Source organism: Falco punctatus (genome assembly GCF_963210335.1).
Source record: "Falco punctatus genome assembly, chromosome: 6".
NCBI lineage: Eukaryota > Metazoa > Chordata > Aves > Falconiformes > Falconidae > Falco > Falco punctatus.
The window spans coordinates 32,795,337-32,818,564 of NC_137585.1; the positions used below are offsets into that span (position 1 = coordinate 32,795,337).

General features: G+C 41.8%; 2 protein-coding genes across 3 annotated transcripts in view; one reads left to right on the top strand and one right to left on the bottom strand.

The window, feature by feature from the left end:
* TIMP3 (TIMP metallopeptidase inhibitor 3) overlaps window positions 1–22,568 on the top strand; it is a 39,942-nt gene extending 17,374 nt beyond the window's left edge. Inside the window, exons 2-5 of the mRNA XM_080393321.1 lie at window positions 10,118–10,200; window positions 16,504–16,615; window positions 17,284–17,405; window positions 18,020–22,568. Of these exons, the coding sequence (XP_080249447.1) occupies window positions 10,118–10,200; window positions 16,504–16,615; window positions 17,284–17,405; window positions 18,020–18,217 (515 nt within the window). The 3' untranslated portion in view covers window positions 18,218–22,568. The remainder of the gene's footprint in view (window positions 1–10,117; window positions 10,201–16,503; window positions 16,616–17,283; window positions 17,406–18,019) is intronic.
* The window catches only part of SYN3 (synapsin III), a 216,224-nt gene that overhangs the window by 113,616 nt on the left and 79,380 nt on the right, over window positions 1–23,228 (bottom strand). The window lies entirely within an intron of this gene.

Here is a 23,228-nt window from a genome sequence, read left to right on the forward strand (position 1 = left end):
TCCTACAGAGAAAATAGAGCATTAAGGAGCAAAGACATGCCAGTTCTATGTATCTGGCCTTGCAGGTGTCTGACTATTACATGAAATGCGAAGTAGGATCTACCACCTTCAAGCCCTGGACATTCGCTGCATATATGGTTGGGTGCTGGATCAGAGCGTCTTCCTCCCTTCCTCTTGTGACACATGGGAGCAATCTTTTGGCTGCCTGGTAAAGATAGTGGTTTTGTTCTGAGAACCAGATACCAAGCTGCAGCACAACAGCCTGTAGAAGGAGTCACCATATCAGAATAGAGCAACTTGTCTAAAGCTTTGCAGGCTATGGACTTCTCTTTCTCAGCAGAACCGAAACTTCCTGGGATATTTGCAGTCAAAAAGAAGAAAAGGAACAAAAGGAGGGTGTGTCTACACTGCCTCTTCAGGCTCAAATCTTCTCAATGTACCTGTTCTGACGTACACATAAAAGCAATGTCATTTGAATACTTGCAGCAGCAGCATCACATTTGAGGACTGTGTATTAACCTTGCTTAGGATCGACATTCTTTATTCTTTAAGCAGTGCCCATGGCCTCAAGGGATTAAGTCTGCCCCATGTGAACCAGAATGGGATTTCTGTGATTGTAGTAAGTTCTTTAAAATACCACTTGATCCAGTTTAATCGCTCCTGCACTCGTTTTGTTTATTATCATGATCTGTAGAAATGGAAGGTCAGCCTCACTTGCAACTGTATCACTAAGATACAAGCAAAGGACATGTTTTCTCCTTGCAGAGGCAGCTCCCCTAACTGTACTTCTTTAGGCAATTCATCTCTCATCATATTCTTCAATTTGCTTTCCATGTTACTGTTCACTTGATGGGTTGGGAAACGATCAATGCCAGATGCACATTCCTTTCAGGCAGTAAATGCTCCTGCAGCAGTAAGTCATGTGCACCAGCTCCTTGTTTCATTAAAATCACATATGGTTTCCATTTGCCCCTAATTGGTCTCACTTCAGCTCTGCCATATTCTCTGAGTGGAACGCTTAGATCTGTGGCTCCCTCGAACAATTCCAAAGAGCTATGAGAAACCATAGCCTTGTCTGTCTCAGCCGGGCTTCCCCTTGTCCTGAGGTACTGTGTCTAGAAGTACTTGATCTGGAAGTGAGGACCGAGTTAAATCTTATTGCACAAATCTTATGTAGATCAGAAGAAAATGGAAAAGGTGTTCTGAGCTGAGCATTGCCTAACCAGCTTTGAGTCATATGCTTGTTATTTTTACCCACTGTTGTAAGCTGCGTTTGGAAGTGCTTTTGTGTGTTGGTTTTGACAACCATCTTTCCAACACTGCTAACCTTGGCTGAAAGCAGTTCTTTGGCAGTTGTCAGTGGCAATGTGTATGAGGCAAAGTGTACTCTGCTGAAAACATCCCTTGGAGAGAGGTGCAAGGTGACTCTCTACTGCACTCTGTTCATGAGGCACTCCCTTCCCCTCCCTCCACTTGCATTACTTTTCCTTCCTTTACTTTCATACTTGCCTACTGCCTTTTGCCTCTAGTCTGAATTCAGCTTTCAGTGACTAGTTTAAAAATACTCAGGTGGAAAGAAAAAAAAGCCTGCCAGAAAGGAGACACAGAAATGGCTAGTTGGCAGGAATGACATTGGTTTCTCTTTTTATTTTACCAGAGGTTTCTCAAAGCTGTAGGCACGCTCATGTAATCTGCAGTCTCTCTGCTTACATCCACAGCAAACCTAAACTCTTTTGTTGATACAAGCTGCGAGACTAACTTAGCGATGTTTGTAACTCCTCTGCCTCAACTTACTCTGTGCCTGTACTAGCTAATCTCTTGGGCCTACCTGGCTTCTCTGAGTTTAGTAGGTAAGATAGCTGGTAACAACAGATACTGTTTTTTGTTTGTTTGTTTGTTTTTGTTTGTTTTTTTTTTCTTCCTTTACCTTCTCTTTGTTTATCACCAGGTGTTTCCTGAAGCTGATTTCCATTGGCACCAAACATACCATCTATGTGTGGATCTAAAAGATTCTACTTGTAAATGGATGTAAATGCATCTTAGATGCATTTCTTCCTCTTCCTCTCAGTCTTTCCTCCATCCTTCCATCAGACTGTTGCTGTATGATGGGAAAGCAAGGGAGCTAACATGAGGAGCTTAGATGGCAGAGGCAGTGCTGGGCAGTTGAAGAGTCTTAAACCAAATTGCATATAGGAGCCTGAATGAAGTGTCTAGAAAAGAATTTGTAGTTTCTTATCTAACAGACCTCTCCTTTCTCTCCAATTCTCATGTATTTCAAAGGGAGCTTGGGCTTCCATAGGGTGAGATGCACCATATGGGAAGGGAGAAAAATGCTTGCCATTGCTGCCATCAGAAAAACTGTATCCATTTAATAAGCTACAGGTGAAATGCCAAGCACAAACCAAGCTCTGCTTATTTTATGCAACCTTGTATCTTTAATTTGTGGTCTTGTGGGGAGGATTAACTTTCTCCCAAGTAAAGCCCTTCTAGAGCAGTTTATACTAGTCTTGTAAGAAAGAGTTGTATCACGCCTTTTTTTTTGCAGTGTTGGAAATCAAGCAGTACAATGTGTTGTGCAAACAGACTCTCAGTGGCATGGAAATCTGCAGGGGTGGGAAGCCTGGTTAATTAGCAAGTGCAATTGTTATCAGTTGTTTTAGACAGAGCTTGGGCCTACATGAAGCCAGTTAATTGCCTTCTACTTTTTTGGGTGGCCTTCAAACAGCCTTGGTATGCCACGGACAGGGAGAGTTTTGTGGATCTGTAAAACAAAGGCCAAAAGTAAGTGTCCTAGTTCTGGTTAGAAAAATAGGAAGGAAAGGTATCTGGGTGTCTTACCTGCATGTTTCTAATTAGACTTTTATTGTTAGTCACAATGTTCCAGTACACTTGAAGTAAGCACAAGCCCTTTCCAACGTGATATTTATGTGGCAGCTGTCTGACTGGTAGAGGTGGTTGGTGTCAAGAAGGTGCTCTTGCTCAGTCAGTGTTCCTCAGAATGCTTTGAAAAGGCAAGAAGTCAAGATCTGGACTGCCAATAATGGAAACTAGTTTGTTGGTGAGGGGTATAAGAGGAGGGCAGACAGCAGTGAACCTCTTTTTTTATTTGCTACCTTCTTTTTTTTTGTTCTCGATGAGGTTCTCTGGTGATGCTACTTTCAAAACAAAGCAAAAGAGGTTTGCTTTGCCTTTGTGGTTTTGGCTGGAGGTCATGATGGAACAAGGCAAGAGGAGGCTCCTCTATTGTATTTTTCCAGCCTTCTCACACTTTGCAAGAAGACTTCAAATTCAATACTCTTAATTTGTAAAATAATTCTATTTTGATTATGTAGGAGGTCAATTTCAGTACAGACAAATCATCAAACAGACTGGAGACTTATATCTGTTTTTTCCCCTTTTCGTGACTCCACATCAGCATTTCCCTCTCCATTCTGCTTTGCTATGGAAGTGGTGGAATGGGGAAGAGGCTGCTTTTTTTTCCCCCTTCCAAAGCAAGTCCCACCCACTTGCTGCTCGTACAGGCCTACACCAGGAAATTTAATTGAGCTTCCCAAGGGGCTGCATATAACTGGGCCAGACTTCCAGTCCAAAGGACACGATCCACTTGTAGTTACGATCCTGTGTTTGTAGAGAGGTCAAGAGTGTTGGTAATAATTACTAACGGATCAAGCCAGGGGAGTGGGTAAAGGAACGCAGTTCATCTGAGTGAGCGAGCAAGACAGACACAGCAATTCTGTCTTTTTAGCTGTACCATCAGCACCAATCCTGTAAAATCTGTGTGTGAAAGCACCCTGCCTTGACCATGTTAGGAGACACCCCCAGAAGTGCTAGAATAAACGAATACCTCAATAGTGTTCTAGGTAATGCTCAGGAGTTTTAAACATACCGGCTGCCTTAGCCCTGAGTGATGTGAGACAGGCTGAATGAGAGAGCTGGTAGTAAAGCTGGTAAAAAGTTCTCAGTAAATTGCTCTTGGAAATGAGCCCTTGTGTAGTCTTTGGATGAATAAAATGGCAACCTTCCTTCCTGGCATGTCTTGTGCCTAGTGTTAAGATGGCATTTCCATCATTCAGTTGGGGGTGGTTTTTGCTGTCCGGTTCCTGGTATAGTCAGTGGCCTCAGGATAGAAGGAGACTATCTTCAGCCTCCTGGTCACGTTGCCGCTTCCCATATATTTTATTTTGCCACTACTTGGATGTCAAAGAGCGGACTGGGAGAATAACTTGTCCCCTGTGTCTCCATTAGTAAACAACATGAATCCTCCACATCCTTCACTTACTTAAATGCAGTGAGCATGCATCTCAGCCAAACCTCTCACTTGAAAATACTCATATTGCAGACCAATAAAATAAATCCTTGAAACAATAATGAGAAGTGTAGCATTTGTTACTCTCCTGAGCTGTTCATGATAATTGGACTCAAGGGAAATGGGTTTGGAGCAAATCCTGGTCTCTGAAGGGTGTGTGCCTCCACTTAAAATGCTGTTTATGGATGACAACCAGGCCTCTTGTATGAAAGCATCTGGTTCTCATGGCGCAGCTGGGCATACAGCTGGGATTTGCGGTGTTAGCCGGTGCGTGGACCGCTGCCCTCTTGGTAAGGAAAGGTGAGCTTTGTGATGGTGTCGCCATCTAGTGGCTGGCCCCGATAAAGGACACAGGCGGGACTGAACGGAGACAGGTGATGCCTTTTGCTTTTCCATTGGGAAAAAGAGCTACTGCTGCACACGTGGAAGCTAGCATGTGCCTGGATGAAATGACTTAATTACAAGTCTTTTTAGAATGTTGTTTCCTCAGCTTGGCAAATGCTTGTCTTAATCTCGTGTTCACTGCCCTCCCATCGGTCATTGCCTGTTTGTCTGCTCCTTATCCCGTGAAAAGAATGCCTTCTGCTATCTCAGCTGTAAAGCCAGTGTCCTCTTTGGCTTCATATCTTGCCTTTAGGCTTAGTCTTCCTATGAATCCCTGTGAAAATGGCCACAGAGTAAAGGATAAAGTTAAAGAGTACTTGAGTTAGATATGTGTGCATTTGAGCAAATAAAAGTGTGTATAGGGCCTCTTTCTCCTGTGCCCATTCTGATTTGTTTGCCTTTGTAAGAAGACCTCATCCAGTGACAAGTGGAAAAGATACAAGTGATTTTTGTATGTATTTATGTGTATATGTGTGCATGCAGACAGTTTGTACTATCCTAGAGATGCTGGTGGAATATGAGCCATTAGCTGCTTTCACTATACTAGTCCTGTGGCAAATCTGAGCCGTTTCTGTTTTCCTAAGCATAAGCTAGTTTACATAAAAAAAAAAAAAAAGGGCAAGGGAAAAGAGATAAATATATTAATAATTTGTGATACATTGTTAGATGTATTTCTTGAATCCTCAAATACAGCAGGTCGTTATTTTAGTAATTTTATTTTTTTCTAGAATGGCAAGTAAATATCTGGTTTTCCTTCTTTCTGTTCTCTCCCTCATTTTTAAATCACGTCAAATGTTGAGAAGCAGCACATGTTTTTTCCTCTTTAATTCATGGTATGGCTGCCATGCTTACTTTATCAAAATTTATATCCTCATCTAATTTAACTTTTCATAAATAATTACAAATCACTCATGAGACCTTGCCAACTGCTCCAGTCCCACAAAGTGACCTGACCTGAAACCCCGAAGTACTGAGAAACATTCATCTTGGAGTATTTTCATAGGCAGTACTTCAAAGGAATTGTGGTTTAAAAATATGCAGCTATTTTGGTGACCACTTGTGTGGGATAAAGTTTCCCATCAGTAATAGCAGGGACTGTAATAGAGCTTCAGGGAGAAGGAAGGAGTTCAGGGGAGCAGTCACAGCACCTATTGCCTCATTCTGCTGGAGCAGTAGGAGTCGCTAGAAGTAAACACTTGACTTCATTAACATAACATGGACTGAAATTGCAGGAGAAATTCTGCAAATTTCTGATAATTTGCAGAGGGTGAAAAATTCCTCTGGTGAGTCTGCATGGCCTCTGCTCAGTTAGGAGCAATATTCTTTATCTTCTATGAGGTGTGAAGACTGGTCCAGCAGAATAACTGGTAAGCGGAGGTTTGAAGGAGCAAAGATAGGAACTGGGAAAAGTGGCTGCAGGTCTGCAGCTTGGAGCTCTGTTCTGGGCAGATTTACAAGTGGCTTGCATGTGAGGAGGCTTAGGGTGATGAAGCCAGATATGGGAGAGCAACCTCTGAGCCGTCCTGTCCATCCAGCATTTCTTGCCAGTTACCCAGGTGCATCTAATCCACAGGGAGTGGGAATTTAGCCTCACATAGTACAGGGAGTACACTTAAGTTGGAGTATCTTCTGCTCCTTGGCTAACAGCTTGACTTTTCCTTTAATGTGAGAAAAATAAGGCAGGGTGGGTTCTTTGTTCATTCCTACCTTTTTGGTAAAGGAAGGAACTTACCTAGAAAAGTTACCATTTGGGTGATGAAGCCAACTTCTCTGAGATACAGAGGACTTGACCCATTTACAAAAGGCTTGAAATGATAAGCCACACTAAGGTTTTTAACAGCTTTTACTAGGTGAATTTGCTAGGATGGTTGTTCTCTGACTTTACTGGGGAACAATAATATGAAAATATAGATCCTTCCACCTGCTTGTAAGGGTAGCTAGCATTAGTTGCAATTGGGATGCTGTTATGTGCTAGTGTAGATGTGCATTTTGAATCTTTGGTCTTGTGGTGAAGCTGTGGATTAGTCCATACATTGAAGTTGGTCTCTTTCTGAAGTGGATGTGTTACTCTAACTGGAAGTTAAAGGGCTGCCAAACTGGCACTGAAGTACATGAAGAAAATGGGGTTTAGATGTTTTTCAGCAATTGGGAATGTGCCTGTCATCTTTTATGCTAACTGTGTTCTGGTTTGAAAACCTAGCATTTTGCAATATTGCCTTTTAGTATATTTCTTATCATTGTCAATAAGATAAAATTTCATTGTTGATTTCAGATATGTTGGGCAAACACCAGGATTTTCAGTTTCAGTGTTTCAGATATGCAATAGATGAAGAGATAAGACTTTTGACACCCTCTGCTGTAGACTCTGCCATTAGTGAAGTGCCCTGGAATTCACAAAACCTTGAAGAAATTGTGTTTTCTCATTGACCCTTAGGCAGTCTGGTTTTCTTTGCTTCGGTGATGATTGTGGTTGTTGGGAGCAACAAATGGAAGAACCTAGTTCTGTTAAGATATTTGCAGTCCTCAAGGACATGCTTCAATATAGGTACTAAATTTTGAAGAAGAGAGTAAATTGAAGTCTGAACAACTTGTTAAAAAGGAGAATCAACAAAACCGGCTTTTACTGCCATTGGATAATAGAAGTTAAAAAAAAATAGAATGAAGTTTTATAGTCAATGAATGAAGGTTTTGTTGGTCCTTTGAATCAAAGCCAGCAGGACTGTCTTACCTAGTTCAAAATTTATTTGACAAGTCTGGCTGGAAGCATAGGATATAAATCAGAGCAGAGTGAATTTGTCTTCATTCCACACCATCCTCATGGAATAAGTTGCAGGAACTGGTGTATGTAATCATGCCTATCTCTTCCTTGGAATCTGTTCTTCAGATTATTCAGAAAGGTGGGACAAGCTTTTTGACTCATTAATTTGGTCTAGGTCATGAGCAAAATCAGCCTGCTCTTTTTCCCACTTCTTCCAGTGGGCTTCTACAGCTGTTTGCTTATTAGCCTGTTTAGTTTACAACAAGGTGCTTGTTTGATGTCCTATATACCTAGGAAAATGGATCCCTGAACTTTTTTGCCACTTTTAGATAGTGCTGGGGTGCAAATAACTTGTTTGGTTTTCCTGGTTGCTCTGCTGGTATTGGCTGGGATAGAGTTAATTTCCTTCATAGTAGCTAGTATGGGCTTGTTTTGGATTTGTGCTGAAAAGAGTGTTGATACACAGGGATGCTCTCATTACTGTTGAGCAGCGCTCACACAGAGCCAAGGCCTTTTCTGCCCCTCACCCCACCAGCGAGCAGGCTGGGGGTGCACAAGAAGCTGGGAGGGGACACAGCTGGGACAGCCAACCCTAACTGACCAAAGGGATATTCCATGCCATATGACGTCATGCTCAGCCATAAAAGCTGGGGGAAGAAGGAAGGGGGGGGTGGGGTACTCTGAATGATGGTGTTTGTCTTCCCAAGTAACCATTATGTATGATGGAGCCCTGCTTTCCTGGAAGATGGCTGAACATTTGCCTGCCGATGGGAAGTGGTGAATGAAATGCTTATTTTGGTTTCCTTGCACGTGTAGCTTTTGCTTTACCTATTAAATTGTCTTTATCTCAACCCACAGGTTTTCTTAGTTTCACCCTTCTGATTCTCTTCCCATCCCACTGGGGTTGAGTGAGGGAGCAGCTGCATGGTGCTTAGTTGCTGGCTGGGGTTAAACCATGACACTTGCAAAAGAATACTTCCACCTTTTTGCCTCCCTTCCATGCCTTCCTGCTTTTTAATGAATTGTTTTATATGATGCATTAATACAGTACATGCAGCAAAACACAGATGAAATGCTGCAAAAGATTGCTGTGAAAGCACTACCTTTGTGCTGGGCGGGGAGTTATCATCAGGACCTTCAGAGGCTCAGAGGACATGATGTATGTGGTCTGTTTTAGTTGCTAGATTTCAGTAGCCTGGAACCATCAGGCCATATATTCATCAGAGGTGCATTGTTTGCAATGGTTTAGCATTATAAGCTTTGTGCAAGAGTAGCTAGTACCTCCTCTTCCACAAAAAAGGGTTTTCTGGGGGGGTTATGTATAACTATACATGGTCAAGTGTGTTATGAGTTTGTTACATTCTTTGGTTTATTCTACTGGAATAATTTTCATAGCCATTGTGATGAGAAGCTTGATGAATAAGATTTTAGGTAAAATTTGCACAGTTATGGTGTAGTTTTGATGATTCTCTTGATTGAGGGAATTTTCAGTTCCTTGTTTTATTTTTTTTTGTTCTGTTGTTTGTATGAGTGGCATTTGGGGTACAGGATTTTCTAACAGTGATCCTTATTCTTCCCAAGATTGGTTGTGTCCAATTGCATCTTTTGCAACCCTTATAAAAATTAAGCCAGATCTGGCGCTTGTATAATGCGATATGATTGTTCTAGGGGAGTGGAGTTTAGCTGGATAATGCCTGCCCTGTCACTAAGCCTTGCTCCTGTGAGATGAGCAAGTGACAGCAGAACTTTTTCAAAGAGAATTGATGGAACAGCAGGGGTTTTTGTGGAATGCCCCACAAATAGATGAGTAAGAGAACTTTTTGTTAAACACTGACTGTAAACTACCTACTAGATCCATCTGAGGGACCTCAAAATCATTATGATGGCTTGGGTTGGTTGGCATTGCTGGGTGTGTCTGTGGTGCGGTGAAGGTATGTTAGGCTGGATGCTGTGTGCAGGCATGCACTCACACTGCCCCTTAGTATCCATGAAGAAATGAAGTCCAGTGTTCGTAAGGTCTGATGGGCCAGCTTTAGTCTTCCAGGTGGCTTCTGGCTGGCCTGTCAGCTTTCACTGTGGACTTGATGGTTGTTGAACAATCTGGTTTTGCACAGTAGCCATTTGTTCAAGGGAGCCATTTTTTTGGAGCTCATCAGTACCTGAAATGTAGCAGCTCTAGTGAAATCTCCAGATACGGGATATTCAATATACAAAATACAGTACAGTGCACTGTACTGTGTTGTTGTGGCTGCACTGGGCATCCAAAGAACAATTTCCAAGTAGTATTTTGTTGGACATCATCCTGTACGTTCAGAGTTAAGACATTAAGTACAAGCATCATCCCGGTGGCTTGGTGCAAAGATTTTAACCTGCCTTAATCCCAGCTATAGTCTGCCTCGCAGATTTCAGCGAGATTTTGATATAAATATTGCTTGTTCTTGTTCTTCAGGCAGAACTGTATGTCCTTTAAATAAATGTTTTGGCATCCCATTTTATATGCCTTCATTGTGTATGAGATTTAGAATCAATTGAGGGGAGGGCTGGCCTGGATTTTTGTGTTATTTTACAGAGTAATTTGTCCAAGTGGCTTTTTTTTGAAGTGGAGGTTCTGCCCTACATGTTGTGTAAAGTTATTAATAATTTGTTGTATTTTTCCTTTCTTATGACAGTGATTCGAGCTAAAGTTGTCGGGAAGAAGCTCATGAAAGATGGACCATTTGGAACAATGCGGTACACAGTCAAGCAGATGAAGGTATGCCTGCAGATGTTTCACATAAGCTTGTAGAATGATAGTGATTCTAATTAATATGTAATAATGAACAGAGTTTGCATACTTAAAATAACAGCACCTCAACTTTTTGTATTGGTCAACCAGATTGGAAAGCAACCAGCAATTTTGTCTGGAGGGGGGAAAGAAGCAGGAAGAGGTCATTCCTGACATACAATGCTGAATACCTGAATTCTTCCTTTAATTTTAAAATTTCTGGTAGTAAAAGATGCCAGGTGGGCTTCTCTAGATACTGGAGTCCTGTTTGCCTGTTAGTGTTCAACATAAACAGTGTAAGACTGTAGAAATGCAAGCTTATCCATGCAGCACTTTCATTAAATTCGAGATGTGGTGGTGGTAAGGAGTTTGCCAGCTTTGGGAGAGTGGTCTTTCATCTCTTCTTTCCTTGCATGCTTTGTGACCACGAGTTAGAATGATGGCTTTTATTTTCCATGTACAAATGAACAAATGAAACTCATATAGTGAACTCTTTATGTTTGAAAGCTACAGCTTTTTATTTAATCAGCTCAGAAGAGCTGTAAAATGTTGACTCAGAGATGAAAAGAGGTAGAACTCCTACACCAGTTGCTTTGTTTCTCTCTTCAGAGAAGTTCATCTCTTCAGAGCTCCATTTTTTTGCTGCACGAACTGCACTCAACCTGCTGCTTTGCACTTTGGTTTTTTTCTTAAACTGACCCCTTGTTATGTAATACTAAAAATCAGCCCTAGATTGTTTTCCTTGGCTATGCCATTCCAGTCATAAGACTGGTTTATGTCTTTAAAAAAAAAAAAAAAAAGAAAGAAAGGGAATGGAAAAGCTTGGCAGAGACTGCAGAAATCTGAAACATATTAGACAAAGTAAAGGTTCAGAAAAAACCAGTCACTTGCCTGCCTCATAACAGTAACTCTCTTTATAAGGCAGTTTATAGCTCAGCACCAGAGCTGGGAGGAGGAGATGCAAAGCCTGTTTCATAAGCTGTCGCAAAACCGCACACGTAGCCAAATCTGCCCTGGCATGGCTCTTCCACTGGAGTGGAATGTTTGCACTTTGAATAAGAGGGCATGAGGTGCTGGGCTTACTAATTTCCTTAATCTTAAAAATTTCTTTTTAAGATTCAAAAGGAAGTATATAAATTGTTGATAACTTGATTTTGTAAAAAAAAAAAAAAAGGTTGCTGATTATGTTGACAACAAGCGAGACAATGCTGCTGCTCCTTTTTTCTTTTATTTTTTATTTTTTTTCTTGATGGCTGTCTCTGACATCAGGCCGCAGCACTCTGCTGTTTTTGTCCCGTTTTTCACTCTCCAGCTTAGGAAGTGTATGCCACTTCACAAAACTACTCGACATTCACATGCTACAATGGCTTCATCAACTTTTCTTTTTCTGACTTCATCCCAGTCTGTCCACAACCTCTACTTTCCCTCCTACTCAGCTCCAAGGTGCTTCCTGTCCAACATGACCATGAACAGGGTCCAGTGATGATCTAGAATAAACAGTAGTCCCCAAAATTACGGTTGGTAAAGGGTAGTAATTAATGCCAGCCTCTCTCCTAAGTAATGATGCAGCCTGCCCCATTGTCAGCCAGTGAGCTGCAGTGTCAGGGAAGCACAACAGCATTAAGCATTCCCACCTCTGACCTAGGAGCCTGCAGCAGTACCCTGCTATGAATAGAGAAGGCTTCTATGTGTCTGCTGGCAGGAGAAGAAACACAAGCCCAGGCAAGGTGAACACGTTGAGTGGAGCAGCAGCCACTCTACTGTCAATAGACACCATCGTGTCAATCCTTAAATAAGATGTCTGAGCTTGTCCTGGCTGTTTTCATTGGATTATTCTGCAGCACAGGGCTAGGGTGTTTACAACAGATACTGCAGTTATGTGCAGTGTTCTCATGCTGAGACCACAAGAGAACAATTGCATTTTTTGCAGGAGCAGTTCCACAGTGTTTTGTTAGAAAGCTACGTGTCCAACAAAAGCAAGAGTGATTTTAAAGGGGAAATCATGTGTTGGTCAAACTGCCTCTGTGTCTGCTACATAGATGGTGAGCTGGTGAGATGTTGCTTTGCACATTTAACTCTGACCTTTGGCAGGAAGGAACCTGAAACACTCAAAGTGCTCTGTAAAACTGGAATGTCCATAGGACATAGTTCTTGATAAACAAACAAAGTGTCATCTTTGAAACCCTGCTGTCCTTCTGCTGAGCTTAGAGACTTCAGTATAAAGAGGGATTCAGCTCAATACAGTGGGGGAGCTCAGAATGACACAGCAAATCTCTCCCATGCTCACCCCAATGAAAGCTTCAGTCTTCCGGCTGAAAAGAAAACTGAAGAGGTCTATGGTTTTGCACAGCTGCATGGGAACAACTCTGAAGATAAAACTAATATGTCAGTGTTTTTTGGCCACCTATAAATCCATCTGCACCTGCAGATGAAAAATAAACAAGCCATTTAGTCTATCAGTGTGTACTGAATTGCTTGTGAAAAGCATTGAGAGCCTTAAAAGACAACAAACAATCTTTGTATATCTTTCATGGGTTCCCTGGAGTTTGCTGTGGCTGATTCGTGCTCTCACTAACTCTTCTGAGTATGTTGCTGAATTTCACAACTAAACCAGCTTGGGGCCTGGACTGGAGCACAAGGTCAGCCCACAGGCACAGAACAGTGCCAGGCTTTCTAGCATTCAGGTTTGTTGTTTGAAAAGGCCTTGTGCTTTTTCAAGCAACCTTTGCCTCCCCCCACTGCTTTCTCAAATAACGTAAGAATATTTCAAGATCACGTGTCAGAAATCTACACAGGACTGATCTGACCTCTGCATGTTCTGTGATGCTGCAGCTCATTCTGAGAATGGCCCAAACCTATTTCAGGAAACTGCAAAGGAAACAAGGAGATAAGATATTTCTACTTCGTGTGCACAAACAGTCCTGGTTGACCATGACAGCACTCTGCACAGCCTGCCAGAGGCAAGGAGGCTTTCCTTGGTTTGTTGCTAAGCTGCAAAATGAGTCTAAGGGGTGAAAAGTGATAGTCCCAAGAGGAAAGAAGTGAGGTGGGATTAATTTAGTTTAATTTTAGACAGACTGAAATGAGGTGTTGAGTCTTTCCTGCTCTCTTGATTGTCAGTGGAGAGAGACAGTAACCACTGAAGTGTAATTCAGCCCACAAGCTGTAGACAGCTATTTTAGGATGGACTGAGTTGTTCTGGAGGTACCCGTTCTTGGCATTTGTCTAGAGAGGATGCCTAATTCATATGAAGTACCTAAATTTTAGGTGACTTTGAAGGTTAGGCAGGATGACTCCAAACCTTGGTATCTAGTGTGACCTAACGTGTGAGGGATAGAGGGAGGAACGTTGTATCACAGGGTGAAGTTAATCATGCAGCAAGAACCAGCACAGGATTTGCATGTGCATTTCTGAGGTGGTATGGGGGCTACTAAGGGGAATGCTGACACAGCTGGAAATGTAGCCGTACTAGCAGACACCACCATGTGATGCTTGCTAATACGTTGTTCCCTGTCATTATGCTTCTGAAAATACACATTTGTGGCGACAGGAGGACTCCAAGGGAAGCAGTTAGGCGAGAGGATAGCTTTATGGTTAGTTTTCTTCTGACTGCTCTAATAGCACTTCCAGGATATTTTGTGTATCCAAAAATAATGCTTAGGGTATTGATCTATTTGTTTTGAAAGAGCATTTTCTACATTTAGAATGCCAAATTCTCTTTTTCTTCCCGAGAACCAAAGTCATGGTGAATTTTCTTTAGCCTTCAGAAGATGAGGCAGGCCCTGTCTGCCCCCAGCGTTGGGTCAATTAGTGTGACGTTTGCTAACATTGATGAGGGTCACTGACAGGTGAGCTGAAGTGCTTTTTGAGAGGCTGAGCGTGCTTCCTTCAGCAGCCCTGACAGTGATGTCCCTGATGGTAATATGAACAGGAAATTAGGTCAGGAGTTGAAAACCAAACCCCAGTTCAGCATCACTAGTTACTTCATGGGCAGTCATGGTGAGCTTGATGATGCAGAAGATGCGAGGAGTGACAACTGTAAGGGCCCTGTGGGAAGGGCATGAGCAGCTTCTCAGAGGAATGGTTAGTCTAGCTTGTAGCCCTTTCTGCAAGGGGGGGATGAGCTCAAAGCATGCCGGTGCACGTGTAGACTTTATAGCACAGATACTTAATTAGGCCAACACTACTTGGAGCTTAGCACTGAATAACAAACAGATCACTTGTACTGCACATGCATAGCATACAGCTCTCTGCAGTGTAGATAATGCACTGCCTGGAGTGACTGGGCAGCCCCAGCTCTTATCTTAGCTAGTCTTATCTGCTTAGATACTGTTATCATAGCTCCTTGGTGTGACACCTGGCAGAATGGAGTCTGAACACATGATCTTTATTCTATGAGCCTTTCCTGACAGTCCCCTTGGGAAGCAAGGCAGAGCTCTTCTACAGATGAGGAGCAAAAATGTACTGAGGACTAAATAACTCATCCAAGTACGGACAGGATGTTTGGACCAGCATCTAGATCTCCAGCAATCTTCAACATAATTGGAAAATCTGAGTAGATCATCCCACACCAAGAAAATTGCAGGGATAGAGATTAGGCAAGGTTCAACTCTTCCATATTCATTAAAGTCTTTACTCACTTAGGGACACAATATTGTATTCCAAACATGATCTGTGAGCTTTCATTGATACAGTGTGATTAATTTAAAAAAATGCTTTCCATGCATATTTGCTGGGTGTAGAAGGAAGGCTGGAAAACGCAAACCCTTTACTGTACGCAGCAGTACTGTTACTGGGTTGTGATACCCCAATCAGCAGAACCTTATAACAGTAATATAACTAAGGAGAAAAAAACCCTGGCAGACATTCCATGGATGCCCAGGAGATAAATTGACTTCTCAGCATAGCAGAATGAGTAGCCATTTTTTATATTTTTATGTGCAGTATCTGGGCCTAGCATAAAATCTGTTAAATCAACAGACATCCTTTCAGAAAGAAGGTTTGTTGTTTTTAAAGCATGTGGGGGAATAGTGAAATACCCTGGGATAATAGGGGACTTCAAGAAATAGATACGACAGCTTAGGACCTAAGCCTTAGGTGGTACACCATCAAGGATCTATAGCTCTGGGATTGTTTGGAATTTTTTTTTCCCCTCTTTTAACTCACTTTAATATTTACAGGTAAACTGAATGTGAATGTGGTTTCTGTCATTAAAGTTGTCAGAGAAAAGGATAGGCCGGAAAGTGTGATGAAACTGTGATTCTCTCTGACTCTTGTTTTCTTTTAAACATTGGCCATTCATGCAGTCAGTGGGGAAAAAAGAGACACTGAATACTTTGAAAAGATAACCAAATTTTAAGGATGAAATTTTCAGGAAAATAATCCTCCATGTTTCAAAAAGCAGGATATGTTTTATTGGGTCCAATGCACACGTGTGCTGGTTGTTAGTAGCATGATGAAGTTTGTGCAACAGGTGGGCATGAGATTCCCTAAATTGCAGTGGTAAGGTCAGGTCAGGTAGGGACACGTGCTAATTTCTGACCGAATCCAACTGCCAGTGTATCTGTGGATTCCTATTTCAATTAAACTGAGCTGTAAGGAAGATTATGAAAGAGGAAAAGGAGTGTAGAGGAATTATGTTCACATGATATTTTCTTTATGGCGCCCATCAGTACTGAGCTAATTTTAGGAGATGGGGTAGAATTTTTCTGCATTCATTCAGTTAGAGAAACATCACATCCTTGCTGAGGTCAGCAGGAGTTGTGTATGCTAGGTGTTTTGAGAAGGAGGTGTCTGGCTTGATGACTTAGATCAAGCGCCAAAGGTTTGAAACCCTTACAGCAGCAACACTGGAAAATAGGGTCATTGTTTAAAAGAAAAAATCCCTTAGTTTGGAAGAAATTGTGTAAATCATATGAAGGAGAGAGATTCCGAACTTGAACTAATTTAATTTCTCCCTAATTATGAGCTATATAAGGGAAAAAATTGTTCAAGATATTGGCAGAGTTTGCAGCGTTGGCGCTTTGCTCACTCAGTGCTGCTGGAACTAATGTGAGTGGGGAAAAGTGGTCCCTGTGCTGAATTGCAATGGCTCGGTAGCAGGTGGGTATTCTGCTTTATTAGCAGATCTGGTGGGGACACTTCCATCAGAGTCCAGTTAGTGTCATTAGTCTTTCACCCTTGTAAACACATTGCTTGCCACTGCAGTCTAGGAACGTAGATTGTAAAGAATCTAAAGTGAAAAGTCATCTTAAGATGAGTTAAAGCATTTCTTTTTTTTTCTTTCTCTAGATGTACAGGGGCTTCCAGATAATGCCGCACGTTCAGTACATCTACACAGAAGCCTCTGAGAGTCTTTGTGGAGTCAAGCTGGAGGTCAACAAGTACCAATATCTGATTACAGGTAAAGGACAGCGTACTTCTTCATAATCAAAACCTCTTCCGTACTATAGATACATGTGCTAAGGACATGGGGGACTGTGTAGACAGCTCTGTACATAGCTTCCCAAGTGTTAAGATGGCCAACGATATTTTGGTGTTCAGTACTCTTTTTTTTAATGCTAAGAGTCATTTCACTTGCTAGATTTCCCTCTCTTTGCTAAAGTCTCTTATACCCAGCCATGCTGTGACAAATACGCTGTATGACAGTCCACAGCTGTCGGTTCGTACCTGTCGGTCACAGGGTTGCTACTCAGCTGTGCCAGAAATGGAAGATCCCTGTTGGAATGAGCTGGAGCAATGCAGGCCGCTGGGATGTGGGCATGCAAGGAGACAGAGATGTGCCAGTTGCCAAGTCTTCTTTCTAGTGATGGTGTCAGTTCACTTTGTTGTTGAGAGGAGCTTGGCAGCATTACTCACCTGCATTTTGTTGCTCGTGCTTACAGCTGGCATACCACTCCTAACTGTGCTGTAATCTTGCTGGCCAGAGTTTCCTGAACCAGTTAATAAAAAGAAGGCAGTTGCTGAGCAGTGACTGAAGCCAAACATATTGAGAGCATTAGCAATCTCAGGAAACGAGGGAAGTGCTAGAGCTGAGAAGTGCTAACTTGTGACCATGTCTTTGTTTTCAAGGCCGTGTGTATGAAGGGAAGGTTTACACTGGCCTGTGCAACTGGTATGAGAAATGGGATCGGCTGACTCTGTCCCAGCGTAAAGGACTGAATCATCGTTATCATCTGGGCTGTGGGTGCAAGGTATGTGTGTCTCTAACTAGGTGGCATTAAGACATTCAAACCCTAGAATTCTGTTTCCCCTGGCTGGTAATACCAGTGATGATGGTGAATAGCCAGGAAGAGAAATGGAGGACAGCAAATGTTACAGGGAAAAAGTAGAGCTCAGCTTTAGCGTTGAGACCAGAGAAGAGATAATCAAACAAAAATGCAGAGCCTCTGCCTTTTTAATGACCTGTTGGAACTAATTGCTGTTGGGGAAGGCTTGCAGAATCATTTGCAGGTGAATGAAATCAGGTACCAGAGGCTTGGCAAGATATGTCCAGCTGTGTTCCTGTGTAAACATTTTGAGTGCCTAAAAGCTCACAGGCTGGCAATGGCACTAAGATTTTTGCACATGGCCCCAGGCCTGCAAAAACATAGACATAAGCTCAACTCTTCTGCACCTGAAAAGCCTTTTTGACTCAGGAATTACCTATGTATGTGAAGCACATGCTTAATGAACTGAGGCTGAATTTTGGGTTAGTAAGCAATGTTTGAGGGAGTGGAATTTTGAATCCCTTGTCTCTGGTAAAAAGACATTTTGTATGATGTTGTCTTTCCAAGAAGCCTCACCTGATTGCTCTTTACAATTGCAGATTAGGCCCTGCTACTATTTGCCCTGCTTTGCCACCTCCAAGAATGAGTGTATTTGGACAGACATGCTCTCCAACTTCGGCCACTCAGGATACCAAGCAAAGCACTATGCCTGCATCCAGAGGGTGGAAGGTTACTGCAGCTGGTATAGAGGATGGGCACCTCCAGATAAAACGATAATCAATGCCACAGATCCCTGAGCACGCTATCCCTTCCTTATCTCCCCTCTCCCTTACTTGTGGCTGATCTTCCTTTGGACACTAACTCTTACCAGATCATGATGATGACAATGAAATTAGTGCCTGTTTTCATGCAAATGTTAGCACTTCCGAACACTTCAAAAAAAAAAACAAACCCAAACAAAAAAAAAAAAGGAAAAAAGGAAAGAAAAGAAAAAAAGTCTGTGCTACCTTACTGAATTTGTAATCACCTTTTCCATTTTTTGATACCACTCATTTTGATCAGATGACATTTGGGAGCTTACTTTTGCACACCAGAGGGAAAAATGGGAGGGGGGGGGAAAAAAAGAAGAAAGATGGAGCTCTTGCTCTCTTACATGTATCATTAGCTGTAGCAATATAATCTCTATTTTTTTAGGAAAACAAAAATCTAAAAACTATGCCATTTAGGCACTGTATTCTTCTACATGCTGGCTTCCCATCACCCCTCCTCATGCACTATGTGCTGAAAATATGTAGACAAATCTATTTGAAGGAAAACAGGTTTTATTAATCAGATTGGCAAATGAAACAAACTGAAAAGAAACCCAGCCTAAACTCTGGAAAAAATGACATCCAAAAGAAATCCTCCTCTATGGGAGAGATTGGCAATGTGATTGACTCCAGCAGTGGGAGAATCCACCTGGTGTGTCTGACCACATCATCTGGTAAAAGCATTGTTGACTGATTGTCCTAGCTAATTCAGTCAGCGTGAATGCAACAGCACATTTGAAGTTCTGGCTTTCCCCAGAGCAAGAGAGAGTATTTTGTATTTTTGTTGTTGGTTAAAAAACAAAAGCCCCATCTCCTATGTTTTAAGGAGGTAAATCCACCTACAGCAGAGCAGATGAAGTGCTGTGCCATCCTGTTTTGAGCAGCATGGGCCCCTGAAATTTTTGCAGCTTAGCTTCAACAGCAAAAGCAGCTTGTGAACACCTTAAACAAAACAGATAGAAAAATACCAACTATGATCAAAGACCTGACTATATCAATCACATGGAAGAGGGAAAGGGGAGACTTGCTAGAGCTCTTAGTATATATTAAAAAAAAAAAATCTATTGCCAAAATAGTGTTTTGCTGAACTAAGATGTATATACACATAATGACATAAGCTATTTTTGACAGGATGTGGAATTTTTTGGTGTTATAAACAAAAGAATGGTTTGATTGCATTTTAAAGACAGAAATATTGACATTCCAAGTCAGTGAGGTGTTTTTTAAGATATTGAAGCTCCAGTGTATCTGCAGTAGTGGCTACAGTCATTGTTTCCTCTGTATCTCCTTGCAACACGGTTCCTCCCCTGCAGCTACACTAGCTGCATTTGTTTATATAGTGAAAGGAAGTGTGTGTGTGGGCTAGGCAAGGAAAAGTGGTCTCCTAATAAGTGCTGGCTGGAATCATAAAGTTTCAGCTGTCCAGAGGTTTCCTTCTGTGTCAAGTGCTGTGTTTCTTTCTAGGCACTGTTAAATGTAGCTCTGTGCACATGCTCATACCATGTCCTGCAGTGATGTGGGAGGAGGAGCCTTACTGTCTTGTGCTTTGCTGTTGACTGGAGAAGTTTTTTTCATTCTATTTTGTTTTTTATTAAGAAAACTATAATATAATTTTTTCGTATCAAATAAAAGTATTTTAAGTTTTAATGATGGTGAAGAAGGGGTGCTGACAATAATGGGTGACTGAGTTCTGGATGGGGAGGGCTTGGGCAGGGAGAAGATTATGCTTAACTTCATTTTTGTATTGTTATGATTATTTATCTTAAGTTTCCATGTATCTTCAGTTCATTCCACTTAGAAAGCAGAGCTGCCATCAGCAGGAAAAAGTATTGCAGTGATTCCAGCTAGGGGCGATAACAGCATGTTATAGTCAGTGACCTCAATTACTAAAGAGTTGTTTGGGACCTCTTTGCTAAACGGAAAGGAAAGGGTGTCTGAGATGGGCCCTGATACTTCACGTTCCTTGTGTGTGACCAGAGCTCTGCCAGACATACATCCCCTGAAATGCCCCACTTACTAGATGAATTGTTGGAGCAAAAATCATGTAGATTAATTTTTTAACATGATCTTTAAAGGGCATTTTAAAAAGTTGATGTAAGAGGTGCCTTGGTCTGCTGTGTGTTTTTTGGTTTGGTTTTTTTTTTTGTTTGTTTTTTTGTTTTTTTTTCAGCTGCTCTGAGTGGCAACGCAGCACAAAACACATTGAAAGTCTGTTGGATTTTCCTGTGGTTCAGGCTTGGAACACTTCTCAGAAGTTCTCTTCCCTGTGACTACTCCTAAATTATGGGTCGGAGATGAGAGGGAGAGTAGGGTGCTTCACAGCACCCATCACAGGATCAGGTGGTGGGTCAAAATATTGCCCCTTTTGGCAGAGTACGGGGTTGGGCTTTGGGTGCAGTGGAGCAATCTCTGTTCTAGCTGTACACAGCTGACAAACTCTCTGAGGGTCACTGAGGGCGGAGCGGAGCCGGCCTCACCACCCTCACTGTTTGCATCGTGTGAAGTCGGCACTGCTGGAGATGGCCCTCCTCAAGCTCAAGGCGAATTTGCAAAGCTGATATGTCTTTGAGCTGCAGCCACTTTTCACGGCTTTGGAAGGCTAAATGAAAATGCCCCTCAGTACAATGAAGTGTTGATTTGAATTTCCATTAAATTGCAGCTCTGCATATTTTACCTGTCACTGATTCATTAGCTAGCTGAGACATCACAGTATTGCACTCAAATTATTGTGAAAATATTTGCATTCTAATACTCTTGAGGACTTACGTCCCTAAGTAGGATATAATGTAGCTATGTGCTTTGTAAACAACAAAACGGCAGATGCATTACCAGAAAATTAAGTGTATTCCCTTTCTATATTGCAGACGGTAAAATATTTCTGAGATGCAGACAGACTGGCAGGGGTAGGGTTTTGATAGCAAATCTTTTCCCCTTGCTGTGTAAAGAAACACTTACTAAGGCTTTTAAAGATGTGGAGCCAAAAGGAGGGGGAAGAATCCAGTAAAAATACATTTCTTTTGGGAGGCTTCTTAATTGTGTTTCTGTGTATGCTATCAGGGACATGTATTTCTTGGGCTAAGCTTCAGCTTGTGCTTGCATAAAGAACCTGACTGAAGACTCGCTTGAAGTGGGAAGGAGCCATCAAATATATTGAACAGGCTCTAAATCAGACTCAAAGACTTCTTATTTTCTGTCTGCTCCCCTTTCTTCTGTCTTGCTAAACCCCTTCTGTGTGCCTATGGACAAAACTCCCTCCCTCATTACCGCAGGCTGTTCAACGTGTGGGAATGCCAGGCATGGCGATGTGAGGAGGCAGGTGTGAAGTTCTTCCCAGAATCTTAGGCTGTGGAGCATACAGTGCCTTGCAGCAGCACATAAATCTTCCTACCACCTCTGACATGCTCCTCACTTCACCCCACAGTCTAAGACCAGAGGAACTGTCAATAGCACAGCTGATGTGAGCGTGACCTTTGGACATGTACAGGATGAGACTTCCCCTCACCTCCCCTATGCTTTAGGTATACCAACGTTATTAAAAGTACTTTTAAAAGTGCACAGCTCATTTCCAAACTGTTGCTGTTCACTTTCTTATTTACAGATGTTCTTCCTTATTTGCTTGAGAGCGTTTTTCCCTGTGAAATTACAAAAAATACGAAAAATATATTGAAGGTTTAGGAAAGATTGGATTTGATTTTCCTTTTCAAAAATGTTACATGGCCTTTTAGGTAGGGCCATTCTAAAACCTAAATACATTACCGTATCCCATTCATATTTAGTCAGAGTGAAATGGTACTTCACAGTGATGGAAAACACACTGTTGTGGTTTTACAGTAAAGACTGTTTGAAGTAAAGTCCCCCGTGGGAAGAAGTTTTCATTCTTTCAGATGGATCTGAAAATTTATCTCACAATGTATTTTATAGCTTAGAAGGGCAGAACAAAATTGGGGCACTGCAAAAATTTTTTGTCTTTTTTAGAATAAGTGGCTTTTGGGGCTACCAGTCTTGAGAAAAATCTTAAAAATCCACTAAACATTTGCTGCTGCTTTGCCTGTACTGGCTTCTCCTTTTCTGACACTGTCCTTCCTTTGTAGACCCACTCTGCTGTTCCTGATAGTCATGGAAACCTGGGGAGGGAACCAGACCCATGTGAAAAATCTTATCCAGAAGGAATGTATTTGTTGCTAAATTTTCTAGCACTGTTTACAGTTTTCCTCCATGTTATTTATAAATTTTATATTCAGTGAATGTATATTGTCTTTTAAGGTAATGTTGCATAATGTTCACTTTTTATAGTGTCCTTTTATTCTAAACAGTAAAGTGGTTTTATTTCTATCACAGACATTCTGTCTCTGCTTCACTTACATTAGTTTCTGTCCACTTCAAATATACACAAATGGATTTGCAAGTGGATTTATTCATTTCCTGCCCTTTCTTGATACCGTTTTATTGGGCCCAAAGCAGATATTCCACCTCTGGCAATTCACGTGCTTTGGCAAAGATCCCTCCAGCAGTCCCTTTTTTTTTTTTAAGTTTTTAAGAGGTTGATCTCTCTAAGAACTATTGCTGGGGTCATAAGCCCAGGAGAGGCCGAAGGTCCCTTTTGAAGTTAATGTGTCCCACTTGTTAATTGGCCATAGGGGGTCACTGCAGAGCAAGGCAGTCATTACGGCTGTCATGTCGCACCAGTAGGGCCTTAGAAGAACAGTTGCCAGATTGCTCTTATTTCCAGTAAACTGTTCACTGGAGGGAGGGTTGAAAGTTACATGGCCATGGCAAAGGGAAGAGAGGTTAATCTTTTGGATCTTTTCTGCCGTGAAATGTCAGAGCTTTGTGTCCTCTCTTTAGGGCTGGTTTAAAGTGCCCTGTTGTCCTAAGAAGGATGCTTCAGAAAAAGCATTTTCAGCTACATTAAAATGTTCACAAAAATGGGCCTCCTGTTAGAAATTCCCTTTATCTCACTTTTACCTTAGGAAAATCTCTATTCTCTACACGGATGAAA